Here is a 17,211-nt window from a genome sequence, read left to right as displayed (position 1 = left end):
CGAAACTGTTCTTAAACTGAGGCGCACTTTCCCTAATGAGGCCTCCCACCATTGGTGCCCTTCCACCGTTTGGATTCTGTTCTTAGACCGAGGTAAAGTTCTCAAACCGTGACACTATTTCTGGTTTTGTGGAGTTCATAAACCAAATCGTTCTTAAACCGGACTGTCCTTAAACCGAGGTACCAATGTACTGCCCTATATCCACAGGTCTCATGGTGGTTGTCAACATAAAATCACAACATTAAAACACAAAATTCATAATAAACACAAGAACAACCCAATATCACACACACACACTTTATAAGGGCATTGGAAGTCTATCAGGTAGCAGCTTGTGGTCAGCACCTTGGAGAGTTCCCATCACTTGTAGGAATTGCTCCATCACCTGTTGAAACCCACTGAGCAGGTTTTAAGTAGTGTCTGGAGACGGCCCTAACCCACTCTTGGCCATTATGGGCTGGCAGAAATCCTGGATTGTTCTGTAGCTTTCATGTGTATGTTTTGTTTTCTAAACCCAGAGATTACAGAGATGAGTGCTTTTTAAAGGTAAAGGTAAAGGTACCCCTGCCCATATGGGCCAGTCTTGCCAGACTCTAGGGATGTGTGCTCATCTCACTCTAGAGGCCGGGAGCCAGCGCTGTCCGCAGGCACTGATGGTCCTATATTGAAATCGTCTGGACCTACATTGGCTCCCAGCACGTTTCCGAGCACAATTCAAAGTGTTGGTGCTGACCTTTAAAGCCCTAAATGGCCTTGGCCCAGTATACCTGAAGGAACATCTCCACCCCCATCATTCAGCCTGGACACAGGTCCAACGCCAAGGGCCTTCTGGTGGTTCCTCACTGCGAGAAGTGAAGCTACAGGGAACCAGGCAGAGGGCCATCAGATGTCAAGGAGATAAACAACTATCTGACTTGTAGAAGACATCTGAAGGCAGCCCTATTTAGGGAAGTTTTAAATGTTTGATGTTTTATTGTATTTTTAATATTTTGCTGGAAGCCACCCAGAGTGGCTGGGGAAAACCAGCCAGATGGGCAGGGTATAAATAATAAATTATTATTATTATTATTATTATTATTATTATTATTATTATTATCACCACTTTAAAAATACGGGGTCTTGGCTTTGAAGATGGTTGTTTGAAAGACTTGCCGTGGACAGTTCCATTACACAAATTTGCATACAATCTGCATGCAATTACTCTGAGCTACAGGATGGGCCTCATACATGGTATGCATGGATTGAGACCTCTTCAATTAATATAGTGAGTGACTGACCTCTAAGCAAAGGGAATCAATGGTTTTTTGTTTAGAAGGAAATGGGTACGAGATCTAAGGATCAGTGCAAAAGGATTTTCACCACCCTGGGTTATCACTGTTAACACCACCACTAGACAGATGGCAGCTTAATTTTTCAGGACGTACCCTCGGTTTTCTCCCTTTGTTATTGGACTTTGGGCAGGGAATAAAGTTCTCTAAGGCAAACCCCACCATAGCTGCATCTGCAGAATCTGCAGAAACACACTTTCAAGTTGACAGAGAACTGGTCTGTACAAATAGGAAATGTCATGTCAATTTCTAAGGCAATATGATTGCCTGATCAGTGTTGTTTTAGTTCAGTGTGTGTGTGTGTGTGTGTGTGTGTGTGTGTGTTCAAACATTCTGAAAAGGTTGCTCTTTTCAACTGTCTGGCCTTCTAATTTAGCTTTAGTTCTAAAAGTCAAACTGATACCTTCTTAACCTGTGCATAATTGGTATTAAGAGCTAAGAATACTTTCTGTTGGCCTCTTTCTTTGGCACCTTTTCCATCCTCACTAATGTTAGCTGCTGATTGTTAATGATAATGTTTGGAGAAGAAAGAGCCTGCTTTTCAACTCTGATTTGGAAGAACTTGCAGTGAGCAAAACATTAATTCTGTGTGTAATTAAGTAACTTGCGACCTGAGTGGCTCTCCTGCTATACTGAGAGCTGTGCCAGATGTAGCAATCAGTGCTGTGGGTTTTCTGGGTTTATTTCCTGGAGGTTTTCTCCATGCATATTGGGGTCGTTTGCATGGTAAACTTTTGGGTTTGCATCAGGAAATTTTCTGATGCCCTAGAAAAGAGTGGTCTCACTTAGCATGTTCGCTTCCCTTGTGTTTAGTATGCAAAGCTAAAACCTTTGAAACTCACAAGCTGCATTTGCAGTTGGCATCTATTCTTTGCTACTAATGGACTTATAAAAACGGGGGAGGGGGAAATCCATGGAAAAATAAAGCACTGGAAATTTGATCATGGGGAATTTTCTGCCCCATGTATCTGGTGACAATAAGAGGGGAAGGGTAGACAAGGAGTTTAATTGGCCTGTGCTTCCGTATCATGTCTAAATGCAAACTTTTGTACCTCCACTGGGGAGATGTGTGCGTGCTTTGAGGAGCAAGAATGCTATTGTTTCCCTATGTCATCTGGCTGGAACCAAAGGATACTGCTATCTATATACAGTGTGAAATTGGTGATCAATTCAGATTGACCCACATGACGAAACATGTTGAACTTTCATTGTGGCATTCCAGCTCATAATATTAAGTTCTTGAGATGGCGAAAGGAACTACGAATGCTCTCTCTAGCATATATACTGTGGTGAGGCAGAGGTGTGCTTTTCACTGTTAGCACTAGTGTTATGGAATGTATTCCCTCCTGAAATAAGAGCGGCCCCATCAGTATTGGCATCTCGACGGCTTTTGAAAATTCGCTTGTTTATATGAGGGATTTCCTGGATCTCTTGACTTGAGCCTCCTGTTTTAATAGCAGTGCTGTTTTAATGGGATTGCTTTATTGCATATTTTGGTTTCTGGATGTTTACATTTTGATGCTTGTGACACTTCCAGTTATGGAAAACAAATGCTGTAGTTGTGGATTCCAGGGTACAAAATAGACTTTCTTGAACTATCTTTCTCTTGAAACCCTTCTCCTTTCTTTTATTCATTTTTCCCCAGATAAGGCTTTCCACCCAGGTTTCACGCTGGTTTTCAATTAAGCTTCATGTGTAGCATTTGCAGCTGGTCTACACGTCATGGTTCGGAAAGGTGAGTGCATTGGGCGATTTATTCTGCACACGTCTGGCTTATAGAACTGATATAGATAAGCTTGATGCATATGAATATTTGCATTTTGTCAGCTTGTCAGTGTATGAAAGGCTTTTTAGTTGAGTAAGCACCAGCTTCTTACCAATTAACTGATTAACTGACTGCCGGTGAATAATTTTGCATATTATCTTAATCTCAGTACAGGCACCAGTTTTTAGGCCTTTGAAGGAAGTGAAAATGTAACATGGAACCAAGAAAAGCTATGTTGTCTCCTTTCCTTTTTTCATATAGGGAAAGGCCATCGTTATTTCCTGTTACACTTTTCCAGTGCATTGGAATACCCTCAAGTTATAAATGTGCTGTTTATTTGCAGGCCAGACGATGAAAACTCAAGCTTGATTAAATTGCTTAAACCAGGGGTAGTCAACAGGTTGCACTCCAGGTGTTTTTTTTTTGGAGTCCAACTTCCATGATCTCAGAACACAGGCTATACAAGCTGAGGGTGAACCAGAATTGTAGCCCAGCAGCAACATTTGTAGGTCACTACATGGGCAAGCCCTGAATCAAAACACACAAGTCTGCCATTTTGTATATGCATTCTGCTGTGCAGAGGTGCCTATGTGGAGTTCAAAGGTTACAATGTTTATTACAGCATAATAAACAGTTAACAGCACAATCCTATGCAAGGTCCCATTTTGTATACAGTGGTGCCCCGCAAGACGAATGCCTCGCAAGACGGAAAACTCGCTAGACGAAAAAGTTTTCCATTTTGAGGTGCTTCACAAAACGAATTTCCTATGGGCTTGCTTCACAAGATGAAAATGTCTTGCGAGTTCCTGCAGGTTTTTTTTCCTCCCCCCCCCTTTTTCTAAGCCGCTAAAAGCCGCTAAACCGCTAATAGCGCTAATCCGCTAAGCCGTCAATGGGCTTGCTTCGCAAGACGAAAAAACCGCTAGACGAAGAGACTCGCGGAACGGATTCTTTTCGTCTTGCGAGGCACCACTGTAATAGGACATATTCCCAGATGAGTGCATGCAGTCTTCAAATGTTTATTAACTAAGCCTTTTGACTTGAAAGAAGGGGGGAAAGCACCTCACACAACAGCAAGCAGGGTCAGAAGGTATCCTGTAAAGATGTAAATGTTCTTTGGGCACCATGATAATCATTCAGTATACAAAGCAGCCATAGACAGCCATGTAGAAGAAGTCTATCAATAGTCATGATGGCTGTTAAGTCTAACAACATTGGATAGGATGGGGACCTTGTGGCTCTCCAAATGTTGTTGGATGCTGACTCTAATCAGCCTGAGCCAATGAGACCAGTAGCCAGGGATGATCCCTGCATTGCAGGGGGTTGGACTAGATGACCCTTGGTGTCCCTTCCAACTCTATGATTCTGTGATGGGTCTTGTTGTTCAGCAGCATCTGGAGGGACACATGGGGTCCTTATCCCTAGTGTAGGGTTAGGTGTGATGGCAGGTGTTCAAACCTTTTAAGCAAGGGATTCACTGGCAATTATTGAGGATTAGCAGCACTGTGTTTATCTGAGGGGCAAAGAAAACTATTTCAGAATAAACTGAAGTCTGAGGTGATAATAATAATAATAAAAATTTATTTTTTATACCCCACCCATCTGGCTGGGCTTCCCCAGCCACTCTGGGCGGCTTCCAACAAAATATTAAAATACAGTAAAGCATCAAACATTAAAAGCTTCCCTAAACAGGGCTGCCTTCAGATGTCTTCTAAAAGTCTGGTAGTTGTTGTTTTCCTTGACATCTGGTGGGAGGGCATTCCACAGGGCGGGTGGCACTACTGAGAAGGCCCTCTGCCTGGTTCCCTGTAACTTGGCTTCTCACAGTGAGGGAACTGCCAGAAGGCCCTCGGAGCTGGCCCTCAGTGTCCGCGCAGAACGATGGGGGTGGAGACGCTCCTTCAGGTATCCTGGGCCGAGGCCATTTAGGGCTTTAAAGGTCATCACCAACACTTTGAATTGTGCTCGGAAACGTACTGGGAACCAATGTAGGTCTTTCAGGACTGGTGTTATGTGGTCTCGGTGGCCGCTCCCAATTACCAGTCTAGCTGCCGCATTCTGGATTAGTTGTAGTTTCGGGTCACCTTCAAAGGTAGCCCTACATAGAGCGCATTGCAGTAGTCCATCTCATTCCTTCTGCCCTCGTGCCTCAGTGTCTTTCAAATATCAACCAGAAGTGGTTCACTGGGTTGGGCAGAGGCATGTTCCCTGAAGGGGGGGTCATTGTTGCATACCAGGAGGGAGGGGGCAATGCAGCGGGGCAGTCAGCGCAGTGCAAGCACTTCTACAGTGGTAAGGGACACGGGTGGCGCTGTGGGTTAAACCACAGAGCCTAGGGCATGCTGATCAGAAGGTCGGTGGTTCGAATCCCCACGACGGGGTGAGCTTCCGTTGCTCGGTCCCTGCTCCTGCCAACCTAGCAGTTCGAAAGCACGTCAAAGTGCAAGTAGATAAATAGGTACCGCTCCAGCAGGAAGGTAAATGGCGTTTCTGTGCTCTGCTCTGGTTCGCCAGAAGCGGCTTAGTCATGCTGGCCACATGATCCGGATGCTGTATGCAGGCTCCCTCGGCCAATAAAGCGAGATGATCGCGGCAACCCCAGAGTTGTCCGTGACTGGACCTAATGGTCAGGGGTCCCTTTACCTTTACAGTGGTAAATCAAAGTGTTTCTTGATTTCGTCCCTTTTGGTGGCATATTCCACTGGCGGATTATTAGGTTTATGGAATACTGTTCAAAGCTGTGAGACAGATAGAAGTGGGTGTAAACATGGGCCATTTGGAGCATTCCTCCTTTAGCCCCTGGCAAAGTTCAGCACAGAGATGCACAGCTTTCTTCTGTGGATGGTGCCTCCATTTGTACAAGTAGGAGAGAACATTTAAAGAAAAGGGAAGCAGAACGACTAGAGAGATAATGGACGTATAACACCAAATTTGACATTTGTAGATGTGACCTGCACTCTCATTCCATTAACCTACAGAGGTGAGCTTGAATGCCTGTTAAATACATCTTTCTCGAGCAGAGCTGCCGTTCGGTTGGGTAAAACTCCCAACGATATTTCACACGTTATAAGCAATGCCGCTGGAGTATAATTAATAATAATTATATAATGGCTGAAATGCTAGACCTGTGTTCCTGTTGTGTCATCTCCTTTTTCTTTCAGGAGAACAGAATTGGAATGTCTGTCAAAATATTCTTAGTCAAAATTTCTTGCTTGCTTGAAGGCAGTAAGATGACAGAGATTTCATTTCTTTGTCCTTTATTTGACCCCCTTCCATGTGTGTGCTGTGATTTGGGGGGGGGGCAAGATCGCACACACATTTCCTCTTACTTTTTAGGAGGGGAAATTATTATTTAAGAAGTGCTGCTTGAAACCTCTCCTACACTGACCTGTGCCAACTAAGTGTGAAAAGGTGAAATGCAACCTTTTATGCAAGTTAGGAAATTAGACTTCAGCCTCTCAGATCGCTAACTACGATCTCATTTAAAACTGTTGTCTTACCTTCCTTGCTTTAGATTTCTCTCTCTTTTTTTCTTTTAAAAAAACAACAACCAGGAGTCTTCACACTGCAAAGCAAAAGCTTGAATTTTCTTTTTAAATATACAAAACACTTCCACTTCAGTGAGTCATTTGGTCATAGGGAAATGAGGTGCTAATTACCAAAACGATAAAAATAGGTGATTTTTTTAAAATAACGAAAACCAAAAAAAACCACTACAGTAGTTAAGAAGAAAGCATTCCATCTGCTAAATCTATGCATTTTTACAAGTTAATGAAGCAGAACGAGTTTTTGCATGGAAAGATTCAGACATATATGGTAGTGATTGCTATGCTTCAGCTCTGGGGCATGACGAGATATTTCTAGTGGACGAACATTGCAATGGCCCTGTAATATTCTACTGCTTGAGCCAGTAAACTTGATATAACCTTGCTGAGAGCTCTGGCACTCTTTAATAGTTCCCTCGTGTATAGCTTATGAAATTTCGTTGTTTCATTAACTGCCAGAGATGATCATTTCGTCTCTTAGTGTGAATTCTTTTCATTAACAGCATAATCTAAGTCTGGCTTCTACTTTAAAATGAAAAGCACAGATTGCAGGTTGGAGGAGATATCAGCCAGATGTCCAGGATCAGGTGCTCTTCAGACATGTCAGTGGGATGCTTATCAGTGATTGGGGGAGCATTTAAGTGATCCAATCATGTGAGTGGGTGGAGATAAGGAATAAGGATGTGGATGGTATATACTGAATTCAGTTTTCACTGAAAGACACACCTAACTAATCTGCATTTTCTGAAACAACGCACCAGCTGAAATACAGCCGTTGTTCATAATATGCACTTCTCTGAATTTTTCAACACATTTCAAGTAATTTGTACAAAAATTCATATGTTGCGGTAAAGTGGTGCATTAAAAATCCACACATTAGTGAAAATGACATAGAAGCATTATGCTAGGGAAAATTGCTTTGCAAAAGTGCGTGCAAACATGCATACATGTATAAATGCTACTGAATTTTCACGACGGCCTCCTCTTAAAAGTAAATACATTGCAAACTGATGCGGTCATGGGAAGAATTGAACTTAATAATGGAAAAATGAGAAAAAATGACAGTCATCCATTCCTCCTCAGGAGTAAAAGGTAAAGGGACCCCTGACCATTAGGTCCAGTCGCGGACATCTCTGGGGTTGCGGCGCTCATCTCTCTTTACTGGCCGAGGGAGCCAGTGTACAGCTTCCAGGTCATGTGGTCAGCATGACTAAGCCGCTTCTGGCAAACCAGAGCAGCACACGGAAATGCCATTTACCTTCCCGCTGGAGCAGTACCTATTTTGCACTTTGCACTACTTGCACTTTGACGTGCTTTCGAACTGCTAGGTTCAGGAGTAGCACCAAGAAAAAAGGCAGCAGCCCAAATAAATTTCATTTATTGTATCACTGAGCAATTTTTCAAATTATTATTTTGGAGGAGGCAGTATTTCATAACTGTTCAAAATCCTTATTTCTACATTCTGGTTCTTACAACTGCATTCCTCCTCATTGCTCACCTGTCTGCCTGGGCCATGTTTTTCCAGGTGTTTGCTGCTGCTGTGCTGCTTTGCGCCCTCGCTACAAACGCCTGGTGGATAACATCTTCCCTGAAGACCCAAAAGTAAGTAAAGGAAACGTCAAGCCACGTGGCTCGATTTGTTCCTGTGCTCAGGACCTGCTTGTCGGTTTCCAGACAAGTGTCTGGTTGGCTACCATGAGAACAGGATGCTGGACTAGATAGGCCTGATCCAGCAGACTCTTCTTATGCTCTTATGTGATCACACCTTGCATGTGAAAGGTTCCAAGTTCAGTTCTGGGGAACTTCAGGCTATTGGTTTCCATCTGTCTGGAGAGACCATGGAGCACAACTCTGGGAATGAAGTCAAACCACTGGAGAGTCACAGCGCTTGCTGTGGCAGCAGAAACCGGTAACTCGTAACTGCTGCCTCCCACATTAATTTTGCTGTGTTAGGAGTACCAAAGTGACTTCTCCAGGGCTGTATGGAGGTCTTGTGTTGATCAGATGACAAGACCCCTGTAGAAAAAACGAGGGCGACAGGAGGTTGGATGCAAGTGAGCTGTGCAGGAGCCAGCTAGCAAGCAAGCTCCAAAACAAGCTGCCGGATAGCTCTGCAGAGGCTCCTTTTCCAAGTCAACACTTGGAAACAGTAGTGAAACCACTTTTATATGCCTGTTGTCTTTGTCCATGGAGTTTTCTTGGCAGGGATACTGGAGTGGCTTACCGGTTCCTGCTCCAGGTAGATCATGTTTGGTCAAAACTCTCCACTATGACCTGTCCATCTTCGGTGGCCCTGCACAGCATAGCTCATAGCTTCTCTGAGTTATTCAAGCCCCTTCGCCATGACAAGGCAGTGATCCATGAAGGATACTTTGGCCACCTCATGAGAAGAGAAGACTCCCTGGAAAAGAGCCTGACGTTGGGAAAGATGGAGGGCGCACAAGGAGAAGGGGACGACAGAGGATGAGTTCGTTGGACAGTGTTCTTGAAGCTACCAGCTTGAGTTTGACCAAACTGCGGGAGGCAGTGGAAGACAGGAGTGCCTGGCGTGCTCTGTTCCATGGGGTCACAAAGAGTCAGACACAACTAAACGACTAAACAACAACAAGTGAAACCACTCTGAACATGACATATTTCCATCTAAGCACATTTCCAGCATTAGCAGATACACGTGTTAGGAGGTGTTTCCCTAAAGTGTCCCCCGATACTTGATTACGTCTGCATCCCTGGTCATGCTCCAGCCAAGCTTTATGTCTAGCAACCAAACGTATGAGAGGGCAAACGGTCAGGGGGAAAATCCTGTCTTCTAGCCAAGAAGGCAAAAGGTCAGGGAGTGTGAGCGCAATGCTCCTTGGCACACTGTTGCATGCCTGGTGTGAGGTTTGCCTCAGCACAAGTGGAGCATCACCTCCACACACACCCCCGGCCTTGTTGACGTGGTGCAAAGGAAAGCAGAGCCGTACCTTTGGCACCAGCTTGGCTGCAGGAGATACCAGAAGAAGGCATACCAGACTTCATCCAACCCTCTCAGGGACTCCACACCAGATCTGTGTAGGGTTTGCTCCTTAGTCTTTTCTTCTCCCAAAGATGCCCCACCAAACAGCAGAGGACCAGAGTTTTCTTTCTCCTAGATGGGCCACCTTCCCAGGTTGACCAGCCTCATCTGCCCTTCACCTCACTCTACAGCACATGTAGAAACCACCTCCTTGACCATATGACCCACCCTTCTCAGTCCACTGGAGCCTGTCTTTGCATGCAGGGGAAATCCCTAATTCGCTGAGGGTTTGAAACCCATCGGCTACCCTCACCAGGGTACCCTCCAGGATTTCAAACGTGTCGCCTCTCCCAGTCCTACCTGGAGATATCGGGGAGTGAACCAGGGACCTTCTGTATGCAAAAGGCAGATGCTCTACCACTGAGCTGTGGGAACCAGTTCCAAATAAGATGCAGCCATTCAGGTGTCCAACGCTTCAAGCTATTATCCCTCTGAATTTAAATATTGCCTCCAGCTAATGGATCAGCAACATTCCAGTACATTTAGGTTTAGTCCTGTGGGATATTGTAATTCTAATTTTTTTTCCCTTGTCTTGCTAATAACTAATTCATTTTTTAAAATTAAGTGAAGTGTGCTGATAATTTGCATACCTTGCCTCTCCACAATTTAATTTTGCCCTGTGGGAATAATTTCAAGATTATTGTTGTTATTTTTTTAAATAAGTACTTTGACTTGAATTCTTAATTCTCTGTGAAAGAATTTGAAATGCTCTGCCAAACATAATTTGCAAAAAGAAAAGAAGCACTATTTATTTACCGTATTTTCCGCTCTATAGGACACACCCGACCATAGGGCGCACCTTGTTTTAGAGGGGGAGAACAAGAAGAAAAAAAATCTCCCCCTCTCTGCCCAGCGCCCCTTCAGCGAAGCAGCAGGAGGCGCTGCGCAGAAAGGTGGAGAATTCCCCCCCCCTTGTTCTCCTCCTCTAAAACAAGGTGCCGTTCAAGGTGCATTCAGTTGCCTTCAGGCAGCTACCTTGGAAGCCTGGAAAGCGAGAGGGGTCTGTGTGCACTGACCCCTCTCGCTCTCCAGGCTTCCGTGAAGGCAACCCGAAGCCTCCGGAGTGCAGTGGGAGTTCCTGCTGCACTCTGGAGGCTTCGGGTTCCTTTCAACCTGCTCTTTGGGGCTGGCGGGGGGAAGCCCTCCGCCAGCCCCAAACAGCAGGTTGGGGAGCAGCGGAAAGGCCTTCTGCTGCTCTGCAAGCTTCTCGGGGCTGCTGGGGAAGCCCGGGTTCCCACCCCCCAGCCCCAAAGAGCAAAGAAGCCAAGACAGGGAGCGGGATGCATCCCGCTCGCTGTCTTGGCTTCTGCCGTAGCCGCGTGCAACCTCTCTAGCCGGGAGAGGCTGCGCGGGGCTATGGCTTCTTTAGCCCCGCACAACCTGTCTGGCAGGAAGTGGCAGTGCACTGCTATGGCAATACCCCCACCTCCTGCAAAAGCCCACAGGAGCCGCGCACCCTTTAAGGAGCACACGGCTCCTGCGGGCTTTTCTACAAGGAGGGAGAAGGGACTGACTGGCCGCACCCTTCTCTCTCCTGAGGAAAAGCCCGTAAGAGCCGCGTGGCTTTTGGGGGCTTTTCCTGTGTGCCTCCCCCCTGCATTCGCTCCATAAGATGCACACACATTTCCTCTTACTTTTTAGGAGGGGAAAAGTGTGTATTAAGGAGCAAAAAATATGGTATATCCAAGTAGCTCAAGATGGTGCTCTCTTGTCCTTCCCATCCCCAGCTTTTCCTCACAACAACCCTGTGAGGTAGCATAAGTGGAAAGGTGGTAACTGGCCCAAGGTCAGCCAGTGGGGTTGAGATGTGCAATCTGAAACTCGCTCTACTCAGTTCTGACACTCTGGCCATGTTGCCACAACTGGTCCTCTAGTAGATGTTTGGTGGAGGGGTGAGAGCCAGAATTTAGCACCCAGAATTCCTGCTTCTCTCCCCTTCTTATAATGTTCTAGAAAACAGGCCTTCAGTGGCCAGTGTCTACACCAGTGTTTCCCAAACTTGGGTCTCCAGCCTTTTTTTTGGACTACAACTCCCATCATCCCTAGCTAGCAGAACCAGTGGTCACGGATGATGGGAATTGTAGTCTAAAAACAGCCAGAGATCCAAGTTTTGGAAACACTGGTCTACAATATTGACTCATTTATTTTATGATATTCATATCCTTACTTTCTTCCATCATGCGACCTAAGATGGCATGTACAGTCATAACTTGGATCCCAAATGCCTTGTGAGTCGAACATTTTGGCTCCCGAACCCCATAAACCTGGAAGTGAGTGTTCCTGTTTGCAAACGTTCTTCGGAAACCGAACGTCCTGCAGCCAAACGGAAGCCGCGCCTTGGTTTCCAAACGTTTTAGAAGTTGAACAGACTTCCGGAACGGATCCGGTTTGACTTCCAAGCTACCACTGTACATTATTCCCAGACCACCCATCCAAACACTCACCAGACCTGGACCTGCTTAGCTTCAACAAGGAGGTGGCCTTGTATGCCTTTGGTCCATTCCTCAGGACACTATCTTCACCACATCAATATCTTGGCCATACTATCCAAAGTGCAAATGATAAGTGATTTCTGTCACTGAGGAAAAAAGAAAAACATTGACTGGTGATTCTTCTTATGATTAGGATGGGCTTGTCAAAGCTGATATGGAGAAGCTGACTTTTTACGCCGTTTCTGCACCTGAGAAGCTCGATCGAATTGGTGCTTACTTAGCAGAGCGACTGAGCCGGGATGTTGTCAGACACCGTTACGGGTAAGCTTCTTACTCGTTAATGCTGATGTTATCTTCCCACCAGTGATTTTTTCCATTTCCCCCCATAATCTGGGCTAGAACCACGGATGTTAGATGGTGGAGAGGGTGTCTGTGACTCAGGTTGAGCAGCAGTTAAAACCAGTGGGAACTTTTTGCAGGAACTAGCTGTTATCAAGGGACACGGGTGGCGCTGTGGGTTAAACCACAGAGCCTAGGACTTGCTGACCAGAAGGTCGGCGGTTCGAATCCCCGCGACAGGGTGAGTTCCCATTGCTTGGTCCCTGCTCTTGCCAACCTAGCAGTTCGAAAGCACGTCAGAGTGCAAGTAGATAAATAGGTAACGCACCAGCGGGAAGGTAAACGGCATTTCCGTGCACTGCTCTGGTTTACCAGAAGCAGCTTAGTCATGCTGGCCACATGACCTGGAAGCTGTATGCTGGCTCCCTCGGCCAATAAAGCGAGATGAGTGCCGCAACCCCAGAGTCAGTCACGACTGGACCTAATGGTCAGGGGCCTCTTTACCTTTACCTTTAACTTGATATCAGAAGCCTGTCCTCGGAGGAACAAAAGCTTTGTAGGGCTAGAAGTTTTCATTTTCCTTTGTCTTACGCCAAACCTACACATTGGGTGTCCAGCTGTCATTTCAGCATTGCAACACTCACTACGATCCACTTGACACAGCGATCACGCATCTAAGAATCTGAACTGGGCAGCGTTCAAAGCGTGGATGCGGTCAGGGAGAAAATGAGATGGTTTCATTTCACATTAGGCCAGGCTTGAAATTAGCTTGTAGTCCATTCACCATCTTTATAACTGTTCAGCAATGTGCTCCCGAGCTTGAATGATTGCATTCACACTTAGATTTAATTGCGAGCCATTATCAGTTGTTGCTGTGAAAAGGACAGTGTTTTCTATAAGTGACCTCAAGAACATATTACTCCTGAAGTGAGGTGAAGTTGAGTTAGGTGACATCCCACCTTGTTTGCAATAGGTCTGGACCCGTCCTGCTTCTTATGGGCCTGCTTCTTATGGATTCCGTCTTCTAGCCTTGCCCAGGATAAAGTTATTTGTGGAGCTGGGAGTGGCAGAGGGTTCCTCTTTCTTCCAAGGCCGAAGCCCAACAGAGGCTTTGCCAGCCTCTCCTCATTCCACAAACAGCTCTGGTCCAGGTCAAAGGATTTTTCAAAATGTGGGGATAGCCCTACACAGTGTAGTATCCTGTGTACATCCATTGAAAAGAATTGGGGTGGTTTAAGTCCACCTAAAAAGAAGGCTGGTGCTGTGGGTTAAACCACAGAGCCTAGGACTCTCAAGCCTAGGAATCAGAAGGTTGGCGGTTCAAATCCCCATGACGGGGTGAGCTCCCGTTGCTCGGTCCCTGCTCCTGCCAACCAACCTAGCAGTTCGAAAGCTTATCAAAGTGCAAGTAGATAAATAGGTACTGCTCCGGCATGGAGGTAAACAGTGTTTCTGTGCACTGCTCTGCTTATCCAGAAGCGGCTTAGTCATGCTGGCCACATGACCCGGAAGCTGTACTCCAGCTCCCTCGGCCAATAAAGCAAGATGAGCCCCGCAACCCCAGAGTCGTCCGCGACTGGACCTAATGGTCAGGAGTCCCCTTTACCTCCTATATACCTTAAAGTTACAAAGTTATTCTGATGAACTGCTTAAATAGAAACTGTTGCAGGAGAGTAAGAGCCAAAGGCAGCATGGCTCCCAACAGAGCCAACAGATTGGGGCTGGTGGAATAGCATACAATTGGACTGGAAGGCTGGCCTTGTTGAAAGACCCAGCCTCTCTTAGGAGGGGGGCAAAAAGGTTTGAAATACTGCTTTATAAGCTATTCCAAACCAGGTTTCTTCCTCCCTCTTTCTCTGGAGCTTAAAACACATACAGCAGCCATCAAGAACGAGGGTGCTAGGAATGTAACTAAGCCTAGCATGGAAGGAGGCTCCCTGGAATGCAGCAGGGCTTCCTTTCAAATAAATATGCATAGGAACAGAGAAATATAGCTTATTTGGTTTCCTGAGTGCATTTGCTGCCTGACACCTGTGGATCTTTGCTTGCCTGTTCTCTCAGATACGTTTTAATCGCCATGGAAGCCCTGGACCAGCTTCTGATGGCCTGCCGCTCGCAGAGCATCAAACCATTTGTTGAGAGCTTCCTTCATATGGTAGCTAAGCTGCTGGAGTCTGGAGAGCCAAAGCTGCAAGTTCTGGGGACCAATTCAGTGAGTAAACCAAAGTTCAGCTGAGCAGGAGCAGCGTAAACACTTTCAGTTCCTCTTTTGTTGGCTGTAACGAAAGGGGGAAGCATCCTTACAGTTTTGATATCCCCTAGCAGGCAGGCATAGATGACTAAGGACGATGGAGAACTCCAATGGAGTTCACATTTAAATGTGAACTTACCTGATTTCAAAACAGTACACGAACTGAAACCCAGCCCTTCTCTGAAATTTGCACTTCTCTGAATTTTGCAGCATTTAAGTTATGTGTGCAAAAATACATATATACGGGTAAAGTACGTTTCTGAGCACAATTCAAAGTGTTGGTGCTGGCCTTTAAAGCCCTAAACGGCCTCGGCCCAGTATATCTGAAGGAGCGTCTCCACTCCCATTGTTCTGCCCAGACACTGAGGTCCAGTGCCGAGGGCCTTCTGGCGGTTCCCTCACTGTGAGAAGCAAAGCTACAGGGAACCATGCAGAGGGCCTTTTCGGTAGTGGTGCCCACCCTGTGGAATGTCCTCCCATCTATCTGAATTTTAGAAGACATCTGAAGGCAGCCCTGTTCAGGGAAGTTTTTAATGTGTGACATTTTGATGTATTTTTAATCTTTGTTGGAAGCTGCCCCGAGTGGCTGGGAAACCCAGCCAGATGGGCGGGGTACAAATAATAAATTATTATTATAAAGTGTGCATATAAATGAATATATTGCTGAAAATAACATACGTACTATATTAAAGGAAATTACTTTGTGTATCTGGCAAAATTTCACACAAATATGTGTACATTAGGAGAATATAAGACGAGCCAGTGGCCCATCTATTCCAGCATCCTGTTCTCACACTGGCCCCCCAGATCCCTGTGGGAAATTTGTGGAAGCAGAGCATAGCCATCATAACTCCATGAATTTGCCCAATCATCTTTTAAAGCCATCCAAGTTGGTGGCTTTCCCTAGGTCTTGTGGGAGGGAGTTCCACAGTTTAACTATGAACAAATAATTTCTTTTATCTGTCTTTAATCCTCCAACATTCATCTTTATTGGATGGCCACACAATCTAGTGTTTTGAGAGAGGGAGAAGAACTTTTTCTCTCTCTAATTATGCCCTACATAATTTTATACATCGCTGTCATGTCATCTCATGCTCTTGTTTTCTCTAAACTTTAAAAAGTCCTTAGTGCTGCAGCCTTATTTTACAGGGGAGTTGCTCTATCTCCTTAATAATTTTGGCTGCCTTTTTTCTGAGAAATTAGCACAGAAAGGCTGGTGAATTTCCATGAGAACTGAACTTTAGGCTGAAAAAAATGAGTACCTGAGAGAATCCAAATTTGCCAATCCCTATTTCAGGTGAACTTTTGTTCATTGAAGAACACTGAAGAAATGTCTGTCCCTCAAATATGTTGGATATAATACGTGCATTAAACACATCATAGTACCTCCATAACTCTAGCAAATGTTGAAAATGGATGTATTTTGAGTTTCATTCTCCTCAGGTGATGTGATGTAGTTCTAAAATCTGTGCAAGCCTTCTCCATAGCAACACAAAAGATTCTACAGTCATAAGGAGGAAAGAGCTATTCTGAGATATCATAAATGATTTTCAATTCCTAACTTTTCAAGTGAATCTGGTTTCAAATTGGCCTCGTGCCTTGGCCACAGCAGAAGGTACATTCACTGGAAATAAAGTAAACTTGATATTTCTAAGAATGTGCGCAGAGATAATTTGCTCCCTGAAAGCAGAACCTTGCCTGGATATTTATGGAAAGGCTGAATTTAACGTGCTGACTTTCAAAGCGAAGTTTTCACGTCTGAACTTCAAGATTTTAGGGGGCTGGTAAAACAAAGTTCACACAGATCTGGCTGCCCTGTGCCTGTAGCAAAGTTAAGAAAAACAAGTTTGGTAGCTGCCTCTGATTAAGTGCACATCCAAGTTGATCTTGGTCTTTCAGTGTAACACCACAAGGGACGTACTCTTTAAGCCAGGCAATAGACTGTTATCTCTTTCAAGTATTGCCTCTGACTATAAACCAATCTTGTATTCTTTTCTTTCTGATTTCCCTAGTTTGTTAAATTTGCAAACATTGAGGAAGATACTCCTTCATACCACAGGCGCTATGACTTCTTTGTTTCCCAGTTCAGTGCCATGTGTCATTCTTACCACGAGGATCCAGAAGTACAAAATGAGTAAGTAACCAGATATGCATACAGGGCCAGATTTAGGTTTGATGAGGCCCTAAGCTACTGAAAGTAATGGGGCCCTTTATATATCCAGCTGCCCTTTGTCAACAACAAATTGTCGCTGTTTTTGTGTGTGTTGAATATATGCTATATGGTAATTTATGGACATAATGGGTATCTAAAGCCATTTGCCCATGTTGCCATGCAACCAGTCCATGCAGAATGTAGGCACCCTATATATATAGAAATGAGCAAATCAGTGATATTTTAGGGAGAAGGCTAGCAGGCGGGGCCCATTGCTTACACCATAGGAGCCTACACAACACAAGACACTATTGCTGTATGTAGGTTTTATTTTATTAGTTTTT

The 17,211-nt window shown here is 45.1% G+C and overlaps 1 protein-coding gene across 3 annotated transcripts in view; it reads left to right on the top strand.

Moving 5' to 3' along the window:
- The window catches only part of EFR3A (EFR3 homolog A), an 81,779-nt gene that overhangs the window by 13,404 nt on the left and 51,164 nt on the right, over positions 1-17,211 (top strand). For all 3 annotated transcript variants that reach the window (XM_083749102.1, XM_083749101.1, XM_083749100.1), the window contains exons 2-6: positions 2,974-3,063; positions 8,164-8,240; positions 12,319-12,446; positions 14,526-14,676; positions 16,728-16,849. In XM_083749102.1, coding sequence (XP_083605228.1) covers positions 3,051-3,063; positions 8,164-8,240; positions 12,319-12,446; positions 14,526-14,676; positions 16,728-16,849 — 491 coding nt within the window. In that variant the 5' untranslated portion in view covers positions 2,974-3,050. The remainder of the gene's footprint in view (positions 1-2,973; positions 3,064-8,163; positions 8,241-12,318; positions 12,447-14,525; positions 14,677-16,727; positions 16,850-17,211) is intronic.

Source organism: Podarcis gaigeae, assembly GCF_964106915.1.
Source record: "Podarcis gaigeae genome assembly, chromosome: 7".
Classification (NCBI taxonomy): domain Eukaryota; kingdom Metazoa; phylum Chordata; class Lepidosauria; order Squamata; family Lacertidae; genus Podarcis; species Podarcis gaigeae.
The sequence above is the reverse complement of the archived record's forward strand: the minus strand, read 5'-3'. Positions and strand labels throughout refer to the sequence as shown.